This window comes from Terrapene carolina, unplaced genomic scaffold (assembly GCF_002925995.2).
Source record: "Terrapene carolina triunguis isolate 2854851 unplaced genomic scaffold, T_m_triunguis-2.0 Scaffold131, whole genome shotgun sequence".
In the NCBI taxonomy this organism is placed as follows: Eukaryota; Metazoa; Chordata; order Testudines; family Emydidae; genus Terrapene; species Terrapene triunguis.
The window spans coordinates 12207228-12230745 of NW_020664482.1; the positions used below are offsets into that span (position 1 = coordinate 12207228).

At 44.3% G+C, this 23518-nt stretch overlaps 1 protein-coding gene across 2 annotated transcripts in view; it reads left to right on the top strand.

Moving 5' to 3' along the window:
• LOC112104758 (COMM domain-containing protein 5-like) overlaps positions 1-23518 on the top strand; it is a 33174-nt gene that overhangs the window by 741 nt on the left and 8915 nt on the right. The window contains exons 2-5 of one of the 2 annotated variants that reach the window (XM_026652987.1): positions 5743-5903; positions 7478-7506; positions 12269-12319; positions 20605-20700. In XM_026652987.1, the coding sequence (XP_026508772.1) occupies positions 5743-5903; positions 7478-7506; positions 12269-12319; positions 20605-20700 (337 nt within the window). The remainder of the gene's footprint in view (positions 1-5742; positions 5904-7477; positions 7507-12268; positions 12320-20604; positions 20701-23518) is intronic. The other variant, XM_026652988.1, reaches the window with a different exon arrangement.

Below are 23518 nucleotides of genomic sequence, written 5' to 3' on the forward strand. Positions count from 1 at the left end.
TCCCCCCCACACACACACACAACGGGCAGGGGCTCCCAGCTCCTCCCTGGGGGGTCCTGCACCCCCCCCTGCAACGGGCGGAGGGGTCCTGCTCCCCTTGGGGTCCTGCACCTCTCCTCCCCAGTGGGTACCACCCTCCCACTCCCCATATGGATAGGAAGGTCCTGCTCATACCCTTTAATCAACTGACATCACTTCAGTTTTGGACACTGAATTTTCTTTGGCACCAGAAGCCACATGCTTGGTCTCCTGATCAAACCAGTCACTGAGAGTGTTGGATCTGAATAACAGAGAGCTAAGAACTCCAAGAAGTGGACAAGTAGACCGTTATTAGATTAAGATGGTCTGTAGAGCTCTGCAAATCTGCCAGATATCTGCATCCGCAGATTATTTTTTGGATTGTGGATTGGATGCGGATACAAATTTTGTATCTGCGCAGGGCTGTAATGGTCTGGCACTAGTTGGGATTAGGAATCTTCATAGTGCTAGTGTATTAGGGTGAGAATAGAGCAATACCTCGTGACTGAAGCTAGATCGGCAGCTATGTAATAATTGTAGGCAATGGAATTACAAATTGCCAGGTTCACCGGATAGTCAAGTAAAATTGGAAGTAGATCCATGTTTGTCCAGCCCACTATTAACGAGGGAGGACTGGAGACTAGGCAGGGCCGGCTCTAAGATTTTTGCCGCCCAAAGCAAAAACAATTTTGGCCGCCCCCCCCCCCCCCGTTTTTTAATTACCCCACCCCCGGCCCCGCCTCAACTCCGCCCCTTCCCCAAATCCCCAGCCCTGCCTCCTCCCCCCAGGCTCTCAAGCCTAGTAGGGAGGGGGACAAGCGGCTCCCGCGCCGCGGCCACTCGAAGTCTCCCCCTCCCTCCCAGGTTTGAGAGCCTGGGAGGAAGGGGGAGACTCCAAGTGGCCGCAGCGCGGGCGTCGCTTCTCCCCTTCCCTCTCAGGCTCTCAAGTCTGGGAGGGAGGGGGAGCAGCGGCGCGCGAATCAGCTGTTTCGCGCACCGTGGCAGCAGCAGCGGAGGTGAGCTAGGGCGGCCGGGGCACATTTTTAGGGGCGGCATTCTGGCGCCGGCCATGCCACCTCTAAAAATGTGCCGCCCCAAGCACCAGCTTGTTTTGCTGGTGCCTAGAGCCGGCCCTGAGACTAGGTAACACAGAAACACCAGAAACATGTCTCTCTTCTCCCTAAATCCCATAGTGGTTTAAAACCTTGCATACGAAGAAGTGGGTTGTAGCCCACGAAAGCTTATGCTCTAATAAATTTGTTAGTCTCTAAGGTGCCACAAGTACTCCTGTTCTTTTTGCGGATACAGACTAACACGGCTGCTACTCTGAAACCTATCATAGTGGTTTAATGTCCGTGGTAAAGATTTCATGATGAGTTCATTGTGCATTTCCCACTTCCTACTGTAGAGGGAGCAAACAGTCTCTCAAAAATGCTATTGTAACTAGAACATGTAAACAATCTTCCATCGGCTCCCAAACTGTTAGTTACTTTTCACTTACAACCAAAGGAAACAGACTTTTCCAGAATAAGCCGAGCTAGCACAGGTCTCCCTCTACCCATCTTTTCCTCTTGCTGACATGCTGGTGTATGGTGAGCGTACATGTACTACAAACTATCCAAAGAAGTGGGTTGTAGCCCACGAAAGCTTATGCTCTAATAAATTTGTTAGTCTCTAAGGTGCCACAAGTACTCCTGTTCTCATTGAAGGATTGGCAGCCTTGGAAGGCATGGTGAATTTGTTTACATATCATACTAAATATTATAGCTAATGTCAAATGATATGCAATGTCATACAACCCCTGAGTTGAAGGTGTAGAAATTCACAAACCAGAGTCTCAAGGTTATCCTGCCAAGGGTATTACAAGCTCCCCTGAATGTAAGTCTGACAGCATAAACTAATGGCATGTTAGCACTGACTCAGTGGATGCGTGATGAAATGTTTCATGTTGAAAACAATGTTTGCACTTATACAGCACGCTCTATTCATTGATCTCAATATATATTATCCATATATATTATGGATAATACAATTTCTAAACACTGACACCTTGGTTACTCACTTACTGCCTCTAGTTTACCTAGCTCACAAGGATTTTTAATGTTTTTAGTGTTATCCCATTTTGACAGATGGAGAAACTAAGGTGCAGAGAAGTCATCTGTGTCACTTCCAGAGCCTGGATGAGAACCTAGGTCTCCTGTGCTCTATCCACTGGACATGCCGCCTACCAATAGTCAATCTTAAAAAAGTATCAACTGGAAATGTTACTATAATGTGGTTACCAGCATTTCAATCAATCCAGTAAAGCTATGCAGTTCTTTACAACGTGCTGGATTAAACAGTAGGCATTCTAGGGTAGTGTGATACAGTGGTTCTCAACCAGAGATCTGGGCCCTCCTTGGGGGCCGCAACCAGGTTTCAGGGGGTCTACCAAGCAGGACCGGCATTAGACTTGCTGGGGCACAGGGCAGAAAGCCGAAGTCCCACCACATGAGGCTGAAGCCTGGGGCCTCTAGGCCCGCCATCCAGGGCTGAAGCCAAAGTCTGAGCAACTTAGCTTCACGAGGCCCCCGGTGGTGTGGGGCCCTGGACAATTGACCTGCTTGCTACCCCCTAACGCTGTCTCTGGCTTTTATATGCAGAAAAACAGTTGTTGTGGCACAGGTGGGCCATGGAGATTTTATGGCATGTTGGGGGAGGGGGGGCTCAGAAAGAAAAAGGTTGAGAATCCCTGGTGTAATATACATTGTAAAATAGATCAAATGGATTTGAAGAGAAATACTCATAGGATTCAGTAATGAGAGAAGGAACCTTTCGCTTCTTGGATCATTTGTTGGCATGTGGCTGCTTGTGAGGTCTGCCCATACAGATGTGATTGTAGAAGCAAAATTTTTATATAAGCCAAATTAATTTCTATTTGATTATTGATACCAGTCCAATTTCTAGGTCATGTCCAAATGAGGAAAACAGGTTGTTTTAAAACATACTAGCTAATATGTTGTAACTGACGTGATTTTAAACAAGATGTTGCACTTACCCTAGCTTGGGTTAATTGTGTTTGAAAATGTGTTAGCTTGATCTCACCACCTGCCCCCTCCCATTCTTCTACCCATGCTAGGGTTGTTCAGAACCAGCTAATGTGTTTTAAAACACAACCTGCTTTTCGAGTCTGGACGTGCACTTACTGAACAGACGTTAACAGAAAAAACATCCTCACCACTGGTACTAATTGACACTCTTTTAGGCAGTTTCAGTGAAGAAGGAATCTTCCCCTTCTCCTTTAAAGACAATTCCTCAGCTTTAGTGTTGAGTCATTTTCCAACATTGTGGGAAGTCTTGTACTGGCACTGCCCATATTACATCTGTTCTGTGGATAAACACTGAAGATTTCAGTCTACTGCTCTGATTATTTAGAATATTTCACTGCATTTAAAGACATTTTAAAATGTACAAAAGGAAGTAAAATTGTCCAAAAATAGAAGCTGGTAGTGAGTGAAATCCAGTTAATACCACAAGGAAGTTTGGCAGTTCAGTTAAAACTTTTTTTATTTTTTAACCTTAATGTTAAGCTGTTGTCCCAGCCTGGCCATTTTTAACTTTTCATATTTGATTTCAGGAGGTAAATCTGGAGCAGAATAAATGTCCAATTTAAAGGCCTGATCCTGCAAACCCATCCATGTAGGCAGACATTTATCTTTCTCAGTGGGGCTTCATGTGTTTGTGAGGTCTGCTCACACAGATGTGATTGTAGAAGCAAAATTTTTATATAAGCCAAATTCATTTTTATAAGCCTTTGTGTATGTGGAATGTGGAAAAATAATTATATATTGAAGGTCTTAGGGAGTCCAACCAAAGGTGTCTCTTTATGATGTTGCAGCCTGGCTGACCTTTGGTGCTGGTACTGCACCATTAGCACCAGTGCAAACTGCTCCAGAAATGTGCATTGATGTTGACCCAGAGAGGTCAGCTAAAAAGAGTTAGTTTCACTTTACCTCCATGCCCATTCAGTATTTAACCTGTCTGCTGAGCTTGCAACCAGGGTGTCATTTCCAACTCTCTCTGGTATCTAAAGCTGATGAGAAGCAAGTTAGTTCTCCTAGTCCTGCTCCTACTAAACAAGTGTCAGAGCTACAGGTCGTCCTAAAGTAGGTGAACCACCAAACCAGACTTGTGACGTGAATGACTTTGTCACTACACACCCACATCAAATTTAAACTGATGACCTAATTACTCCTGAGGACATTCTGTGCCAAAAAAAAAATTCTGCATACAATATTTTAAAATTCTGCAAATGTTATTTGTCAAATAAATGTGGAGGCTCCAGCCTGGCATTGGGGAGCACAGGCCACTGCCTGCACAGAGGTGGGAGATCTCTCTGCAGCTCCCCCCAACTCCCTCCAGGATATGGACTTAGCAATGAGGCTGCACCCAACCCTGACACAGTGCAAGGACCCAGCCTGCACCAGAAACACCCCAGGGCCCTGCCCCTCCGTGCCAGGTGCACCGGGTGTGGGCTGACAGGCTCAGCAAGACAGGATCCAAGTGTGGAGGGGCTTAGCATTGGGGGATCCAGGTGTGGGTTGAGAGAGTTCTGTGTGGAGCAATCTGGGTGTGGGTGGCTCAGTGGGGGATCCGGGTGCGAGGGGGGATATGGATGCACAGGGGCTTGTTGGGGGGGTTGCAATGGTAATTGGACTCTGCAGGGGGGTCCAGGTGAAGGTGGTTGAGGCTCAGCGGTGGAGGAGGGGGTGGATGTGGGGGGATAGAGCTCTGTAGGGGGGGGTCAGTGGGGTCCAGATGCTGGGAGAGTGGGGCTCAGTGGGTGGGGCTCCAGATGCAGCTGGTTGGGGCCAGTGGAGTGGGGATCGGGGTGCAGGTGGCTCATCAGGGTGGTCCAAGTGCAGGGGGAGTGGGGCTTGGCAGAGAGGTTCTGGATATGGGGTGTGAGGCTCAGCGGGGGGGTCTGGGTATGAGGGAGTCTGGATGCACGGGGATTGGGTGGATGGAGGAACAGCTCCCCATACAGTGATCCCTCCCCCTGTAGCTGAGGAGTGATGGGTGCAGGGAGTGGGGACAGTTTGCAGCGCTTCCTGCAGCCCGGGTAGAAATCTGGGGGTGGGTCTGACCTGGCCCTGGATGCCGTGCAGGGGAAGAGGAAGTCCCATCCTATCCAGCCCACCCGGAACTAGCAGCTGAACTCAGCGCAGGGTAGATGCCACCAGCTGGGTCTTCCCCAGTACTGCCCTCTGCCCCACAGTGATTTACCTCTCTGCCGGCTGCCCTGGGCACCCAAAGCATACTGCTAGGGAGGGTCACATGACTGCTCTTGTGGCTTCCCTGTCAGAAAGTCATTTTTCTGCGGGGAACATAAATTCTGTGCATGCGCAGTGGTGCAGAATTCCCCCAGGAGTACATAATGATGAAAGCGTTTGTATCCCATTTCCAGTTCCCTGAGTGAATCAAACTCACCCACTGCTGCTGACAGTTCCACTTTAAACTGTAACTCTTATTTCATCAACTCGAGCTTTGTGTGCAAAATGTTGTTGCACAACAGACCTGGTGAACAATCAGTTGTGTTTACAAAGACATGGAGTGATATATTAATACCGGGGGAAAACACCAGCCTCCTCATACACACAAATATTTCCATAATTTTGCTTGGATGTGCACGCACACATCGCACTGTCCCCATTTTAAAGGAGTGTCCTGTTGGTTTCTTTGCAGTTGTTGTTAGTGCATTGGAAGGAAAAGATTGCAAAGAATCTGTGAGGGCGATTGCAGAAAGCGTTGATCTGTCAGAAGACCAGCTCACTTCCCTCATCGCTGGCATGTATACTCTTCTCAGAGAGGCCCTGCGGCTTCCCTTATCGACTTTCAAACAAGAAGTAAGTACTAGGAGTGCATAGTGCCTTGATAAATTAAGGTTGTGTCACTTGCAAATTACTGCATAAACGTCTCCATGCGGGGGGGTGTCGCTTAGCTCAAAAAGGTCATGTGAAACTGGTAGAAGGATCTCTGCTGGGAATGCATTTGTTGCTACTAATCTTGTTGTTCTGTTTTTAAAAAGACCTGAAGTATAGATTTACAAGATACGTCTGCAGACGTTTATGGAAAAGCTTAGTTTATGGAAAAGATTTACTTGCATCCATTTTCTACTTCAGCAGCTTGCATTCTGGTTGTGCTTGTCTGTTTTATTTGTCTTCATTTTGTAGCTGTCTCTCTTTTTTTTGATAATTTGTAATTTCTTTTGCCATCAACTTTTTTTCCACACTATCTATATATATATATGTGTGTGTGTGTGTGTTTAGAAAAAACCCTGTGAAATTGTGCTGCACACCTGTTTTTCCTTGCATGTGTATCTTGGAGGAAAGATAAGTGCATGGTTAGGATACGGCACTGAGTGTCAGAAGTTCTGAGTTCTGTTCCTGGTTCTGCTACACGTTCTATGTCAATTTGGACAAGTCACTTAATCTCTCTGCCTCAATTCCCCCCATTGTTCTGTATGATTTTGTTATTTTGTTTCCCTTATCTTTTGCTTTATTTTAACTTATGTTTTTCCTTTTTGTCTAATCTTATTTTCTATTTCAAATGTGTCTGCTTTTAGCTTCCTGGCATCTTCCGTGTCGAGATGTTCTTTTTCTGTGTCATAGGGTGGTGTTGGGAGGGATCTCCCATCATACTGTTACAGTGATGAAGTTTCTTTAGTGGTCAGAATTTATCTTTTGCAACTTCTGTTTTGTTCTAATAGTTTAAACAAGCACCCCTAAAGTGTTTTCAGAGACCACAACATGATTCCAAAGGAAGAGCATGTAGATTTAATAAAGATGGAATGACAGAGGTTTTTCTTAAAACTAATGGGTGGAGTTTTCAAATGTGTCTAAGAGAACGTCTACACAACACACTCCTTCCAGCAGTGTGTAGAGTACATGCACTGCACATCCCCTATCTAGTGTATAAACAGTGGTGAGGCACTGCTTAGGCAAGTAAAGACAAGCCTGAATCCTGTGGGTAAGTACACTACACAACTCTCTACATGCCCAAGCAGTGCCTCTCCCGTCTACATTGCTATTTTTCGGAGTCCTGCTGCCAGAGCCTTTCACTGATTCATGTAGCTACACATCACACTGTAGACACAGCTTGCCTTCCGCTGCAGCAGGTAGCTACCTATGCCCTACATGCTGCTGCCAATGGTGGGCAGTATGGATAGACCTAAGTGATTTAGGAGCACACATCCCATTGAGTGTTGACTTCTGCTCCTAAGTCACTTAGGCATGTCTGGAAATCCTATCCAGCATCCATTTTACCATTTCAGGACTATTAGCACGGAATAAAATTAGGGGGCGGGGGGCGCTAACAAGCAAGTAACCACTATTTTAGTTCTTGTAAATGTATATCTTTTTAATGAGGAACCAGTTTTCAAGTCTACAGTATGTAAATTGCACATTCCTTGTCTTTGTAGGTTTTTAAGGAAGATCTTCAGGAGCTTAGGTATGCCCATTTATTTCATCTAAATTGCTCACTATAACTGTTTTTGTACAGCTGCTACCCTGTAGGGGAACAGGCCGCTGTAATCAACTTTTTAAATGTTATTGCTCTTTGTGGGAGAGAGCAGCTCTATGTCTCATTACCAATTCCTCAAGCCAGTCTTCTCTAGGTCACCAGTTGAAAACCAGCCCAGGTCAGTATAATCCAAAAGTGGATGCTGTCTAGTGACAGCCTTTGTGAAATGAGCTGGTGTTCTCAGTCCAGTTCCCCGTGAACAAGTAACTCCATCACAAAAGCACCATCATGATTGGCAGTCCACGCTTGAGACTCCAAGGATTGAACATGAAGGTAAAACCAGCCACAATCCTAGCCAGCTTTTCTCCAGATCATGGCTGAGACACACAAAGAGTGTGGCATAAAGGAAATTGTGTTGTTGCTGTCTGGGCTGTACCTGCTCTGTAGATAGAGGATTTGAGGCTCCAGGGCTGTCAGACCAGAAGCTTTCACCAAACACTACCTTTTAAAAAAAAAGTTCTTCAAAGTTAGGTTTGTTTTAAAATGTCAGTGATCAATATAGCATCACACCCATGGACCTGCTGAGAGAACTCTATAAGGGATTGACTTCATCCTTCAAATGCAAGATAACAAAGAGCTGAGCCTGCCACTTCATCCTTGCCTCACCCCTTCCATCCGTTGCCCACCTCCCCCCAAAAAGCTTGATTATCACTTTGCTTATTACCATATCAACTGAGCTGTGTGAGATGAGTGTAATGTAACATGGTCCTGTTCAGATGTAATTTACATGTAATACTTTGATAATAAGGTCATGTGAAGCCAGGAGAAATATTCAGGCGTTGTATAAGATATGATTTGGCATTGAACTCATGCAGTAAATTTCACGCATTGGGGAGATGGCACAATTTAGTCCTTAATGTAGGTTATACAAATGTGACCTGCGCGCACACACCCGCCATGCAATATTTTGTTTTTGTTAGTATGTTTGCTAAGACAATGACAACATTTCAGAAGTTGAGGAACTGTCCTACTTTTTGCTTTGAAAGGACAATGATATAACACTCGTGAAATCCTAGTGCATTGTTCAGCTGTGATCGGTTGTGCTAATTAGCCAGCAAAGCACAATGTTTGTTACAAAGACTTAGTCAAAATCCATTTCAGTCTATCCAGAGAGAATATCTTTGTATAGAAGTTCAGGCACTATAAGCTAGTCCTCACTGCATAGTCGTGATCTTCCTGGTTTGTTGCTGAACACAGAAATGGGGAGAAATAAGAGAAAACGCAACCTGTACCCTGCATTGTTTGTTTTAATATTTTGTGCATCTGTGTAGTGTCTTTTGTGTCAGGATCTCAAATTATTTTACAAACATTCTCTCTCCTAGCTCTTCGGCATTCTGGCTTCTGCCTCTTTCATTCCACCAAAGCTACTTTCCTCAAGGTTGTTGGCAATCACATCCTAGTCGCTAGCAGGGGCTGCCGACCTCTCAGTTATCTCCTCATTCCGTCCAAGCCTCCTGCCTAACCCCATCCCGCTTTGTACTCTGTCCCCATTTCATCTTTGTGTCACCTTTCATGCTACCCCTACTGCTTGGGACAGTCTCCCTCTTCATCTAGGTCAATGAATTGCCCTGCCTCCTTTGCATTTTTCTAAGAAGCCCCTTCAACACGAACCCATTTTTTTAAATAAATCTGCACCACTTGGATATTTGACTTTCCAGTCCTTGAACATCTGGTGTACTGGGTCTGAACTTGGTTGCCTAGAATGAGGCAGGAGCCTTGTCTTCTCTGTGTTGGACATTAAGAAGTGCATTCATGTGCTCAAGAAATAATAAAACTCCCATGTATCAGAGGGGTAGCTGTGTTAGTCTGGATCTGTAAAAAGCAACAGAGAGTCCTAAACATGCGTCTGATGAAGTGGGTATTCACCCACGAAAGCTTATGCTCCAATACATCTGTTAGTCTTAAAGGTGCCACAGGACTCTCTAAAACCTCCATGCCACCTGTGAGTAGGTAAATATTATCCCTGTTGTACAGAGGAAATTGGGGTTGAGAAATGAAACTTTCCAAAGCACAAGTCAGTGTTAGAGTTGGAAATAGAATCCAGGACTCCTGATATCCAGTCCCCTGCTCTTGCCACTTGACCACAGTGCCATTGCCTCACACTTGTATGGTTTTTTTTCCCCTCCCACTAATAGATTAATCATGTTGTTACCAACACTTTTCCCCACAGGAAGGTCTTCATTACTCAGCCTAGGTGACTCTTGTTACAGGATTGGCCTGGATTACTAGAAGAAGAAAGTACATAAGAGTGACAATACACATGCCTCATTGCTGCTGTTAATGTGGCTGGCGTAGCCATAAAAGTTCACTTGCCTGTACATTCATGCTGCTCTCAGACCTAGAAGTTTACACTGGTAGTCTTCTCTGGTACCCTCGGGAGAGTCTAATTAACTTAAGGGGAGATGTCTTCTAACATTTTCATCTCTGAATGATTTTTTTTTCTTTAAATCATTGTCTCTGCTCACCTTGAGGCTAGATTTTTAAATGAGTAAATAGTGTCTTTCTGGTCACAAGGGCATGCAGAGAGATTTTGAAAGTTATGTTTTAGGTGTGTTGGCTCTTTTCACAACTTCAGTGATTCTTACGGGAAATGACATTGATATTGTTGCACAGCATATCTGAGCTGGAGGCAAAGCACACGCTCACTGCCCCAGGGATGTATTAATTAACCAAAGAAATAACTCCATGGGCATCAACTGGCGTGGGTCATTGGGCCAAGATTTCTCATTGGCACCACAACCACATGCATGAGGTACACATGTACCTGGCTGAGCAATAGCCCTCTTCTATTGATGCTGCCAGAATTTGGCCAGAGCAGAGAGACAGCAAGTTGTCTGTCATTTCTCCTCCAGAAGTTATGGGCTTGAGTCATATCCTTGCTTTCGCCTTCCCCATAGTCTTTACCATTCCCTTCAGTGAGGCTGAAAACTGTTTTGGCTGGAATCAGACAGGCAAAGGTCCTGTAACTCTCAGCTGCTTTTATGGTCTTTAGTTCCTTACCCCTGCCTCAATAGATCTAGTGGAAAAGGAGGCAGGGAGGGCAAACCCACTTAGGATTGATTACATCACTGTTGATTGTCTCTCTAGTTGTCATCCAGTATCACAACACGCAGGTTATCTCCAGGCATGCACTTTCATCAGCAGAGAGAATAGCAGTCTCTCAGATTCGCCTTTCATTTAGCAAAACAGAAGCTGCTGAGCCAGTGGCAGTGAGTCTGTGACCACTGCCAGGAATATTTTTCTCTGCATACTTAGTAGTTTTGTAGCGCTGGTCAGCACCTGGTCCAGTAACACTGGATAAGGGTGTCCTCACAGCCTGCTCCTCATCCCACAGATCCCTCCTTGAAACATTCTTTTCAACAAATCCTTTGAAAAATGATCACTGCTGGATACTTACACCGTCTCTAGTTCAACACTGTTTGTCTGATCTCTTCCTTCTGTGACTGGACTAAAATGTAAGCTGCTTGAGCCAGGGACAATGTCTGCACATTGTTGGTTTCCTGAAAACACATTTTGAATTGCAAAAATAATGCAGTGGCAAAGGTGGTATTAGTACTTCTTATGTGTTTGAGTAATCCACACCAGGACAATAAACACAGTGCATTGAGAAGTAGCATTACGTCCCCTTTGTTCAGCCCTTACAGAGGAGAAGCCAGGAAGAGTTGTTTGCCATATGGAACCTTGTTCCTTGCTGGGGTGTTTCAGGTAAAAAGCTTGCCCAGATAATACAGACAGTGTTTGTATTGTAGGACCCCATTGCCTTTCATGGAGAAGGAGATGTGCACACAGCCAGAAAAGCACTCCTCTGTGCCTCTTGCCCACTTCCCTCTCTGTGCCGCCTTCCATGTGTTTCCATATGCCTGGAATACCCTCCCCACTAATGTAAATTAAACTTCCCCTTCAAGAAGCTATTTAAAATCTACCTTTACCATTAAGCATTCAAGATCTAATGGCCACACCCCACTCTGTGTAAATTCTTACCTTGTTCCTCTTTGTTCCTATCTCACCTATAACCAATAAGCCATTCAGGCCAGGGACCTTTCCTTTTCTTTTCTGATCTTTGATTGCTGTGTGCGTTAAGACATTATGTGAATTATTAATAATATTGCACATTCCATGTAACGTGGCTTTTTTAATAAGAGCTCTGAGCTATTCCAGAGATTTCCACATCGTTCTGCGGTGCCATTCTTTGCAAATATTTTCCTTCCCTTTCCCCTGAACTTTATGATGGAAGTAAAATCAAAAAGTGTTGGTTGGGATTCTCCAAAGCACCTAGCATTGGCCTAATTCTGCTCCCATTAAAGTCACTGGTAAAACGCCAATTGACGTCACTGAGAGCAGTTAGGTCAGGGCTGAGCACCTTTGAAATTCACACTTGATGTATCTAACCATTTGCTTTAGAGAATAAAGGCTATCCAAGGAAGGAGGGAAAGGTGAAAGGGAGTTCCTAAGACCCCTGCTATAAAAGGTAGTGGAATCCTGCTAGGCTGTGTTCCTCTCAATTTGACTGAACTTAAGTGATTGCTTAAAATCTGATGGTAGTTCTAACTGAGGAAAAAATGTAAAATGTTGATAAAACTATGTGTTTTGAATTATATAATGGTTTACATAACTTGGAGAGAGAGGGGTGTGAATCTGTGGTTACAGAACACTTATATGTTTGTCTTATATTGTTGACCTTTTCTTTAAGGATACCAGAAGAGTTCATCATGGACTTTGCTAGTGTGGTCTTTGGTAACAGGTTCGTAATTTTATAAATCAATTTACATGCTCTTATCAGAAGTCTAAAGCAGTGATTTTCAACCTTTTTTCATTTGTGGACCCCTACAAAATTTCAAGTGGAGGTGCCTGACCCCTTTGGAAATCTTAGATGTGATTGAAAACCACTGTTCTATGGTAATGACAACCTTTTGCAGGCCCCTTAGACATAGTCTGCAGACACACAAGGGTCCACAGACCACAGGTTGAAAGCCACTGGTCTAAAGGATCGTGGGTGATAACCTGGTCCCAATGAAGTAGGGTCCAGGATTTCACCCTACAACTCTGATTCTATGTAAAGTGACTGTCAGTTCCAGAGTATACCTCTGTGCAGCAAGCAGCTTCTCTTGCCACATTTAAATCCTTTCTCAAGGCACAAATCCCTGACCTTCCCCGTGAAGATTCAATCTTCAGTCTATGTAGTTTGTCTTTTGCTCAACATGATTTGCATTGTAAGCTCCGTGAATCAGGGGTCATATTTACTTTTATGCACTGTTCCATGATGATGAATACATGCATGTCTATGGACAATTAAAATAATGGTTGAGATTTTTAAAACAGTGCAGGGAATTTAGCCACAGTTCTTGCACTGCTTGGATAGAGGACGTGTAGCTGAATCTCTTGAACTGCCTTGAAAATTTCAACTAGTATATCTGCAACAGAAGGCAAGTGGTGAAATCCCAGATTGTGTCAGGTATTCCTGGGGATTTCTGCACCAAAAAAATAAAAATACTGTACACAATATTTAAAAATTCTGCATATTTTGTCAAAATACAATATAATCACACCAGTTTCAATTCTTTTGGTAATTTATTTCAAAATACCCATCAGCAAGTATGTCTGTAACAATACAGACAACAACAAAAAATCAGGAAATGTTTTTTGGCAAATAGATTCTCTACTAGACATATTAATACAGAACTTGATGTATTTTGGTGACACTTATGTTCTGTTCCAGTGAAATTAAATATTATACAAAAATAGGTTATACAAAAGTGTTGTAATGACCTGGTCTAAAAGGGCACTAGCGTCCTAAAGGACTGTTTTGTGTCTGTCTGTCATGTCTTGTCCAAGTTCAAGCTTCTATGTGTATTGTAAAGTTTTTGGGTCACACCACCGTAATGGGAGGGGGGCTGGTGAGTTTTGTTATAGGATAGCGGGCAGTTAGCATGGAGAAGAGAGACCCAGCGAAGAGTGTATGTGTGTGTGTGTGTAAGAGTGAGTGTGTGGAGGGAGAGGGGGTGTTTGTGTGGCTTGGGTCTTGTACATGGTTTGCCAGCCAACCCCCCTTCATCTCCAGAGGTGGTATGCATGCCCCATGCCAGGTGCAGGCAGGAGTGCTGGGGCGTTCAGTGATAGATGGGAGCAGAGGGGGATGTGTTCAGGCTCATGTGCACATAGAGACGTAATGTGTATACGTAACTAATACATTTGAAACACGCAAAACTGGAAAAAGGAGGCTTTTCGCTGGAAATCACAAATTTTCCATAAAAATATAAAATTCTGCAGGGAACATTAATTCTGCGCAAATTCTGCATTGTGCAGTGGCACAGAATTCCAGTAGTAGTAGTCAGATGCAGTGGAGACCAGCAGTTTCTTTGGGAAACTCAGAATGATTTTGGGTTTGTCCCTCAGTTTCCCTATTTGTAAGATGGGGATAATGATACTTTCACCAACAGATGGAAATGCTATGTAAGAGTTAGATATTATGTATGTACAGACAAAATTCAGTCAAGCATGTAGGGACAAAATTAGTAAGGCCAAGGCACAAAATGAGATTAAACTAGCTAGAGACACAAAGGGTAAAAAGAAAACATTCTACAAATATATTAGAATCAAGAGGAAGACCAAGGACAGGGTAGGCCTGTTCCCCAATGAGGGGGGAAAGACAGTAAGAGGAAATGTGGAAATCTCAGAAGTCCTAAATGCCTTTTTTTGTTCGTTTTCACCAAAAAGATTAGTAGCGATCAGACATCTAACGTAGAGAATTCCTGTGAAAATGAGGCAAGATCTGAGGCTAAAGTAGGGAAAGAACAAGTTAAAAATTACTTACTCAGGTTAGATGTCTTCAAGTTGGCATGGCCTGATGAAATACATCCTAATACTCAAGGAGCTGAATGAGGAGATATCTGAGCCATTAGCCATTATCTTTGAAAACTCATGGAAGATGGGAGAGATTCCAGAGGATTGGAAAGGGGCAACTATAGTGCCAATCTATAAAAAGGGGAAAAGGACAACCCTGGGGAATTACAGACTAGTCATTTAGTATCTGGTAAGATAATGGAGCAAATAATCAAGCAATCAAACACCTAGAAGATAATAAGGTAATAAGTAACAGTCAACATGAATTTGTCCAGTAGAAATCATGTCAAACCAACATAACAGCTATCTTTGACAGGGTAACAAGCCTTATGGATAGGGGGAAGTGTTAAATGTGGTATATCTTGACTTTAGTAAGGCTTTTGATACTATCTCGCATGATCTTCTCATAAACAAACTAGGGAAATACAACCTAGATGGAACTACTATAAGGTGGGTGCTGGAAAATCGTTCCCAGAGAGTAGTTATCAGTAGCTCACAGTCAAGCTGGAAAGGCTTATCGAGTGGGATCCCTCAGGGATGTGTCCTTGGGTCCAGTTCTGTTCAATATCTTCTTCAGTTATTTAAATAATGGCATAGAGAGTACACTTATAAAGTTTGCAGATGATACCAAGCTCAGAGCGGTTGCAAGTGCTTTGGAGGATGGGATTAAAATTCAAAATGATCTGAACAAACTGGAGAAATGGTCTGTAGTAAATGGGATGAAATTCAAGAAGGACAAATGCAAAGTATTCACTTAGGAAGGAAGAATCAAATTCCACACATACAGAATGGGAAATGACTGTCCAGGAAGAAGTACTGTGGAAAGGAATGTGGGGGTTATTGTCAGTCACAAGCTACATGAGTCAACGGTGTAATACTACTGCAAAAAAAGCAAACAACATTCTGGGATGTATTAGCAGGAGTGTTGTAAGCAAGACACAAGAAAAAAAATTTCTATTTACTCCTAGTTCTGGGCGCCACATTTCAGGAAAGATATGGACAAATTGGAGAAAGTTCAGAGGAGAGCAACAAAAAATGATTAAAGGTCTACAAAACATGACCTATGAGGAAAGATTGAAAAAACTGTGTTTGTTTGGTTTGGAAACGAGAAGACTGAGGAGGGGACATAACACTCTTCAAATACATAGAAGGTTGTCACAAGGAGGAGGGTGAAAAAATGTTCTCCTTAACCTCTGAGGATAGGACAAGACGCAATGGGCTTAAATTGCAACAAGGGAGGTGTAGGTATGGACATTAGCAAAAGCTTCCTGTTAAGATGGTTAAGCACTGGAACAAATTGTCTAGGAAGGTTGTGGAATCCCTTCATTGGAGATTTTTAAGAACAGGTTAGACCAGTGGGGGGCGGGCAGCCAGGACCCAGACCTGTACCCTGCCACACGCAGGGCCAGGCAGCTGGGACCCGGATATTTTTTAGCACACAGCTGGGTCACAGCTGCATACTATTTGGGCTGCATGCGGCCCGCTGGCTACGGGTTGGCCACCACTGGGTTAGACAAACATCTATCAGGAATGAGCTAGTTGTTACTTAGTCCTGCCATGAGTGCTGGGGTCTGGACTAGATGACCTATTGAGGTCCCTTCCAGTCCTACACTTCTGTGATTATTCATCATCATTAAGTTTTCTATAACTTGCATTATACAGAGCATATTCATTAGCATGCTTCATTGACAGTCTAACCACATGTGCCATGCCATATGCTGTGCTGTAATTGTTAGAGACTTTCCTAGATCGAGTTCAGTCATCCAGCCTGATTGTAAAATTGACTTGAGAATTCAATCCAGGTGATTTGATGATACTCTAGAAGGGTTAATAGCTGGTGATGCACTAGTCAGAATTCATTTACCTGATAGCTTAATAGATTAGTGTGCTACATCAAATCAAGGAGGATTAGAGCAGACTATTTTTCTCCCTCTCTAGGGGGTCCTTTCTCCCAGACGGATCCTCTACTCTTATTTTATCTCTCACCATATTTATAAATGGCTTGATCTTGCATGTGCTGAGTGTTCCTCACCGAGAGTTGAAGGCACTCAGCACCTGTGAGAATCAAGCCCAGCATTGTTATTGATATAATTCTTTTCTCTTTGTTCTTGGTTGTTGTTTTTACCCCAAGCAAATGGATGAATGATGCTACAGAAGTTCAAAATATTATTAATTTTCCTTGTTTCGGCTCTTTGCTCAAAGTACAGATTTCTTGGGAGCAGATATACATTTTACTCCTCTTTCTTCCTTTCTGTAATTTTCTTTCTGAATTACACCACAGTAGGTGTAAGAATGCAGAGTTCATAGGTGCCAAGTGAAACGTTGGTGATGGAGAGAGACATTTGAAGGGAGGGTAGAATGTGCATGAATTATGTATTTTCATCCAGGCCACTATTGTGTTAGAGAATTTAGCTTTTTTAATTTCAGAAGAGTTAACTCCAGCTGTGATTATCCAATGTAATCTGGTTTCATGTTTAAGAACCAGAACAGAGGGACTTGTAGGACCATGTATCATTTCCATGCGAATCTGCTGCATGAGCTAACACCTAATTCTACATTTTTTTTAATGAATTATAAATGTATGTACAGTCGTTCTAAGTACCTGACCACTGGAGTGAGACCTATTAGATTTTTTGATTCAGAACTCATATGAACTAGATATCCCAGAGGAATCCATTTCAAATAAACATTTAACCTCTTATTTTTATGGTTTTCCAGGCATTCTGGCCTATCCACGTAATTTTGCATCTTAAATGACAGTTCCAAAACTCTGCAAAATTAAAAATGGTATTTCTCTTTATATCACCATAGCTTCAGATATGTCAAGCTGTGTAGATAAAGGGAGAAGAGCAGCATGTCTGATAGACACCATCAGATAAACTGCGAGAAATTAAAGCTGCTTTTTGAAAGGGATTACTCTAGATTCTCCAACTTTTAATACCTACAATAAATTTAGTACAATTTAATTTTAATCCAGATTACTGTATTGTCATTGCTTAGAGTGGGTCCCATGGTTCTGTGTGTCTCACTGATTCGTGTGCTCTTGTTATGCAATTGAATTTTCATACATTCCTTTTAGGCGAATACTGCTATGTCTGGAATTGGTTTGTCATTAATTTTGACATTGGTAGTTCAGTTACTGCATCCAATCCTGGAGTTCATTCCAGATGCTTTTCTGCTGCAATGCATTTTGCTTAGGGTACTCTGACACACTCATTTAGGTCCCCATGAATATCATTATGTCCCAAGTATAATGTGGTGCATCCCAGTTTGCCCACTGTTCCTTCACTCACACTGCTTCTAAACAGTTCTGTGTGAAGCGTTGCGTGCGGAGAATACATGGGGTCACTGATGGACACTCTTTACCCCCAAACAAATTTTATTTAATTAAAGTGCTTTTGAAGACACGAGACTCAGCAGGTGCAGTGAAGACTCTGTGAAGTCAAAGGTGTCTTATGTTTTGCAGTGTAAATAAACTCTTCTTTTCCTATCACCAACATCCCATTTCTTTTCACTTTGGCTGCTGAGTTTCTACCATCCTTGCTGTGTTCTCAGGCATTGATTTTCCGTTTCCAGCTGCATTTGTATGGGTGGAGAGGGTTAAGAAAGTGTTGACTGAAAATGAAACTACCTTGTAAAGAGAAGTTTATACCTGTCAGTTCAGCACCAAACTAAAGGTCTAAACCAGGGGTCTCAAACTCCCGTCCCGGAGGCCATCTGCAGCCCGCGAACCTCCCCAGTGTAGTCCGCGGGGCTCCAGCAGTTTTGGGGCCTGGTCTCTCCCTTGGCCCCACCTGCCACCCCCAGGCACTCTCCCCCGACCCCAGGGCCCCAGCAGCGCAGCGGAGATGAGTGGCATCTGCCTGCTCACTCCAGTGGCTGCTGGCCCCTCCCTGCGGCCCCAGGTAGGGGCGGGACTGTGCCTCCGCATGCTGCCCCCCGCCCCGAGGGCCCCTGTGGCCAATGGGAAGCTGCAGGGGCAGTGCCTGGGGGCAGCAGCATGCTGAGGCCCCCTGTCCCGCCCTGCCCTGGAGCCCCAGGTAAGCACCGCACCCCCTCCCACATATCCCCTACCGCCCCCAAACTCCTTCCCAGAGCCTGCACCCCCCCACACACACACCCAGCCCCCAAACTCCCTCCCAGAGCCTTACCCTCTCCTCCCTCCCAGAGCCTGCAACCCCACCCCCTGCCCCAGCCCAGAGCCTGCACCCAGCACCCAAACTCCATCCCAGAGCCTACACGCTGCACCTGCACTTCCTCCCCCACCCAAACTCCCTCCCAGAGCCTTAGGCAGGTGGGGGGCGGAGTGTTGGGGGGCTGGGAGGATTTGAGGACTGGCACTGGCCCTAAGGTAAATTCAGTTTGAGACCCCTGGTCTAAACTTTGGCCACAGAGTTTTTGTGACTTCTAAGTAAGAGTCTGACGCTAAGTCTCATCACACTTGTTTGCACTATGGACCTTTAACGCCAACCACCCACAACCTAGAAAATGGAAGAAGACTTCTTATTCCACCTCTCCCCCCAAGACCCTCCTGCCTAATTGAAGTGTCTTCCACTGACTGACATTAGCACGTACAAAGGCAGCAAATTGCAGCATGGATATTTTTGAGGTGATCTCCCTACAAACGATGCCCTGCAGCAGCTCGCCATTGAGGGGAAGGCATGTTTATAATATTTAATCCTGTCAGGATTCTGCTAATGCCCATTTCTAGGCTCTGACTCCTCGTAGTGGCACCCTGCTGTGTTGACCTACTTCTTATCCACAGGCTGACTATGGGCAAGAGCCAGATGATCTATTTCCTCTGCTCTTGTTTTTGTCCACACTACCAGGGATGCCTCTCAGTTCTGAAAATAACTTGGGGGGGGGGGTTGTTGTTGTTTTGTGGCCTTTGCTCTACACGAGAACATCATACTACTTTAGGTTGTCCGTATTACACACCTTTGTCTAACTGCTAATTTCTCTGGACAAATTATAAGCAGACACCAAGGAAACGGTATGCCTGGATCTGAGTAGGGATAGCCATTAGACTATCGAGTGCATGTATCCTCGTTTGTGAAAAGAGGAATCTCTTCTGAAATAAAGTATGTAATTAGATTATGTGAAGCATCATCCAGCCCTTGGTTGGAGTAGCTTTGAAATGTACCATAAATAACTTACCCTGGCACAAGAAGCTTAGCAAAAAAAAAAAGGGTGAGTAACACGAAGTTCAGACTGTCTCCCCAGCAGACCACTGAGTGACCTTATTCTGGAGATAGTTTGTGAGTACATCTAAAAATGGATGCCTGTTGTGTCTTTGTATCCGATTTGGCTTGTTTACTTACTCTGAGTTTAAGATGCTATTAAAATTTTAAAGACTGCCAGGCATCTGAAGTTTAATCACCGTCAACTGCATTTTCTCATAGAAATACACTTAAACCCAGCATGTGTGACTCTTGCTACAAAATACGATGTGTAAGAAGCCAAAACTTTCATTTATTAGACTAGACAAAATCATAAAAGCCATGTCGGGGCTTGCTGTGACTGAGCATTACATAAGGAACTCTAATCCAATCCACTTTACATACTCTAACAAGGATCCAGGGATGACATTTTACTGCACGCTTCAGACGGCTCCCTGATGTTAACGTTATCTTTTCTTTTTCTTTTTTTTAAACTTGATGTTAATTGACACTAGGCGTGCTCTGCTGCAGCAGTGCTGTATGTGTTTGCTGAGGGGAAGGCAGTTGGGGAGGAGGGTGTTGGCACATCTTAATTTCTGTGTTTAAACCCTCTTTTTCCTTTCTTACTTGCTAGTGCTGGCCTCACATGGAGATAAAGGTATATTGGCAGAAGGACCCTAGTTGTTAATAGTGCATCACTGACTTATATATTATTCTGATTCCAATTTCAACACTCAGGTCTCTACCATAACCCTTTGACAGATCATTACTGTGACCTCAGTTTACTGAAATTACACACAGTAGTTCGATAAATTAGCTGTTGAAAAGTGCAGCAAAAGGCGAGAAGCATGTGTGTAGTCTGAGCACAAGATGCAGCCCCTTTACAAAACCTTAATTTGTTCAGAGTGCTCTGAATGATGCTAGACGCAGAGGGGAAATGTGTTTGTACTGAGGCATATTTTTTTCCCTTTAGATTTTTGCCTTACATGTGTGCTTCATAATTTCCCTTCCCTGGTTTATCTTCCAGGCGTCCTGTTGTTGAAGCCACAACTATGAAACAAGGAAATAAGCTGCCAAGTGTTAATGACATTAAGTGGAGAGTGGATGTGGCTATATCCACAAGGTAAGAAATAAAAGTCTGCGGGACCAGTGAAAGGGTTTTCCAACTCTAAACTTTAATTGCACTTTAAATCCACTTCTCAATGCTAAAATATATCTCACTGTGAGATTTGCATGCAGTGTTAAATGGTACTGTATGGAGATAACCTTGAGTAACACACACATCAGATTATATACAAGGCTACTGTTACATAAAATCAGTCTGTTGGAAATGCTTGCATCATTTGTTAATACAGTCATGCATTTTTATGCCTTCTGTTTGTTTAGATTTCTAAAACATGCATGCTAGAAGCTCCCCTCCCAAGCTCTGTGACACCCTTCCAATATTTTAAAATGCACAATAATAAACTTAATTAGTGCCTTGCCAGCGGCCCATAATTGTAACCCAATCCAGTCCCACTATGTAATTACACCATATAGCAGCTAACCACATCCTGTCTCCTCCCCAAACACCATAAAGGAAGATGAGCTTTGTAGCCTGTGGAGAAGGTGGATGAAGCTGGACTCCAGCAGGCCAAGCATGAAAGTAAAATGAAGCGTCCCTTTTCTTTTGTATCAGAGGAGTTCCATTTCTAGTGCCGCCACTGACTGCAACTGTGTGTGTATGGTCCAAGGGGAGAGGCAGTCCCTCGGGTAACCTGGGCCTTAAAACACAAGACTGCCACCTTGACTTTCATCTGGAAGCCCACAGGCAACCCGTGCAGCTCTCGGAGCAGCAGTGCTATGAGCTCCAGCATATACTATTAGTAAGCAGCCCTCCACCTTTGGAACTAGCTGAAGTTCCTGAATGGTGTCAGAATGTAGCCCTCAGTAGAGTGCATTACAACAGTCTTTATCTCAAAGTGACAAAGGCATGGATAAGTGTAGCATGGTCCACATTTGAAACCGAAGAGCATACTCCCCTTACCAAGCAGGTGGGGAAAAAATGCTCTTGGACACAGCTACTACCTGCGTCTCCAACATTAGTCTAAACTGCATCCCAGATTTACAGATCATGGCCCCATCACACATTGCAGCTGAGATAACTCCAGCCAGTTCACTTGGCTGCTTCCCCCAACTTTCTAACATTATCTCTGTCTCACCTGGACATAGCCTTGGTCAGCCAACCATCCTCCGAACCCCAGTCTCCTTTAGATGTCTGGTTATCCTTTCAGATTCATTGGTGGGATCAACTGTAATTGAGAAGAGTGGAGCTGAATATCATCTGCACGCTATAGACAAAGCAGCTCTTGTCTCCTTACTAATCCTCCTTGCAGCCTAATTTACACATTGACTAAGAAAGACAACAGAGCAGAACCTTTGCAGTACCCTACATGAGAGGGCTCTTGGGTGGATAAACAATCATCCATGATTACCCCTTGGAATTCCTCTTCTGAATAGGAATGAATCCATTTCAGAATAGTTGTCCACTCCTCCTAGGGACCTCACAGCCTTGTGAACAGCCCTTTATGATCAGCCAGGCCAAAGGCACATCTTATGCAATCACTGTAGATACATTGTCTTTGGGCAGAGCCAGGAAGAGAGAGTGATCAGTACTGCAGTTTCTGTCCCTCAGACCTGGTCTGAACCGAGATTGATCAGGCTGAAGGGAATATAGAGTCTGTAGACACTGGCGTAGCTGCTTGACCATCTTTCCCAAAAGAGGAAGTCTTGGTAATCTTTCCCAAAAGAGGCAGATGCAATGCAAGTCAGTAGCTGAGATTGTTGGGCTCAAGACAATTTCTTTAGTAGTGGCCCCACCAGTGCATCCCTGAGAAGCTGTCTCCTTACCTTCAATCAAAGAGACACTGGCATACCACCAACAGTGGCCATGGTGTCTCACTAATGTCCTTTACCAACCAAGAGGCTCATGGGTCTGGTGCACTGTGGCAACCCAAAATGGGCAATATTGACCAAAACTCAGCCAAAGAACACACAACATTTGTCTGCTCGAGACATTACCCTGCACCCACAAATACAGCAAACTATTGGAAGCCAAGCAACTTGCAACTACAAGCTGTGCAGCCAACTCAGAGCGAGGAGGATGTTGGGCACTCGCCATTGGCTGAATTGAATTATACAAAGCAGATAGGGTAGTTACAAATAAGGAGTGCCCTGAGGTGTGTTCTAAAGCAGTGGGTCTCAACCAGGGACCCAGGGCCACCTGGGGGGCTGCAAGCAGGTTTCAGGGGGTCCCCAAGCAGGGTCGTTAGACTTGCTGGGGCCCAGGGCAGAAAGCCAAAGCCCCACCACATGGGGCTGAAGCCTGGGGCCCTGAGCCCTGCCACGCAGGGCTGAAGCCAAAGCCTGAGCAACTTAGCTTCACGGGGGGCCCTGTTGCATGGGGCATGAGGCAATTGCCCAGCTTGCCACCCCCTAAAACCAGCCCTGGATTTTATATGCAGAAAACCAGTAGTTTTGGCACAGGTGGGCCATGGAGTTTTTATAGCATGTTGGGGGGGCCTCCGAAAGAAAAAGATTGAGAACCCCTGTTCTAAAGAGTTCCACTCAGGTGCCACTACACTGCAAATTCTTTCTCTGATAGAGCAAGGCATGCAGATAAATAACCTTAGCCTCAATGTCTTGAGGGCCCCATAATAGCCTCACCATTCCTTCCAAACAACTCAGGAACAGTATGTCTTCCACTTTCTCTATTCTTCTCCTTTATTTTCCTTTCCAGTCACCCTGCCACTCCCTGCCCCCTCAGGATTTCTTGTTTATCGTCTGGCCATCGCCTCTGCTTAGGAGATGAGGAAGCACAGTGATCCCAGGCTTCCAGCTCTGATGCCTGTCAGTACCTGACCTGGCTTTGGCAACATCCGCTGATGGAAGCAGCACAGGGA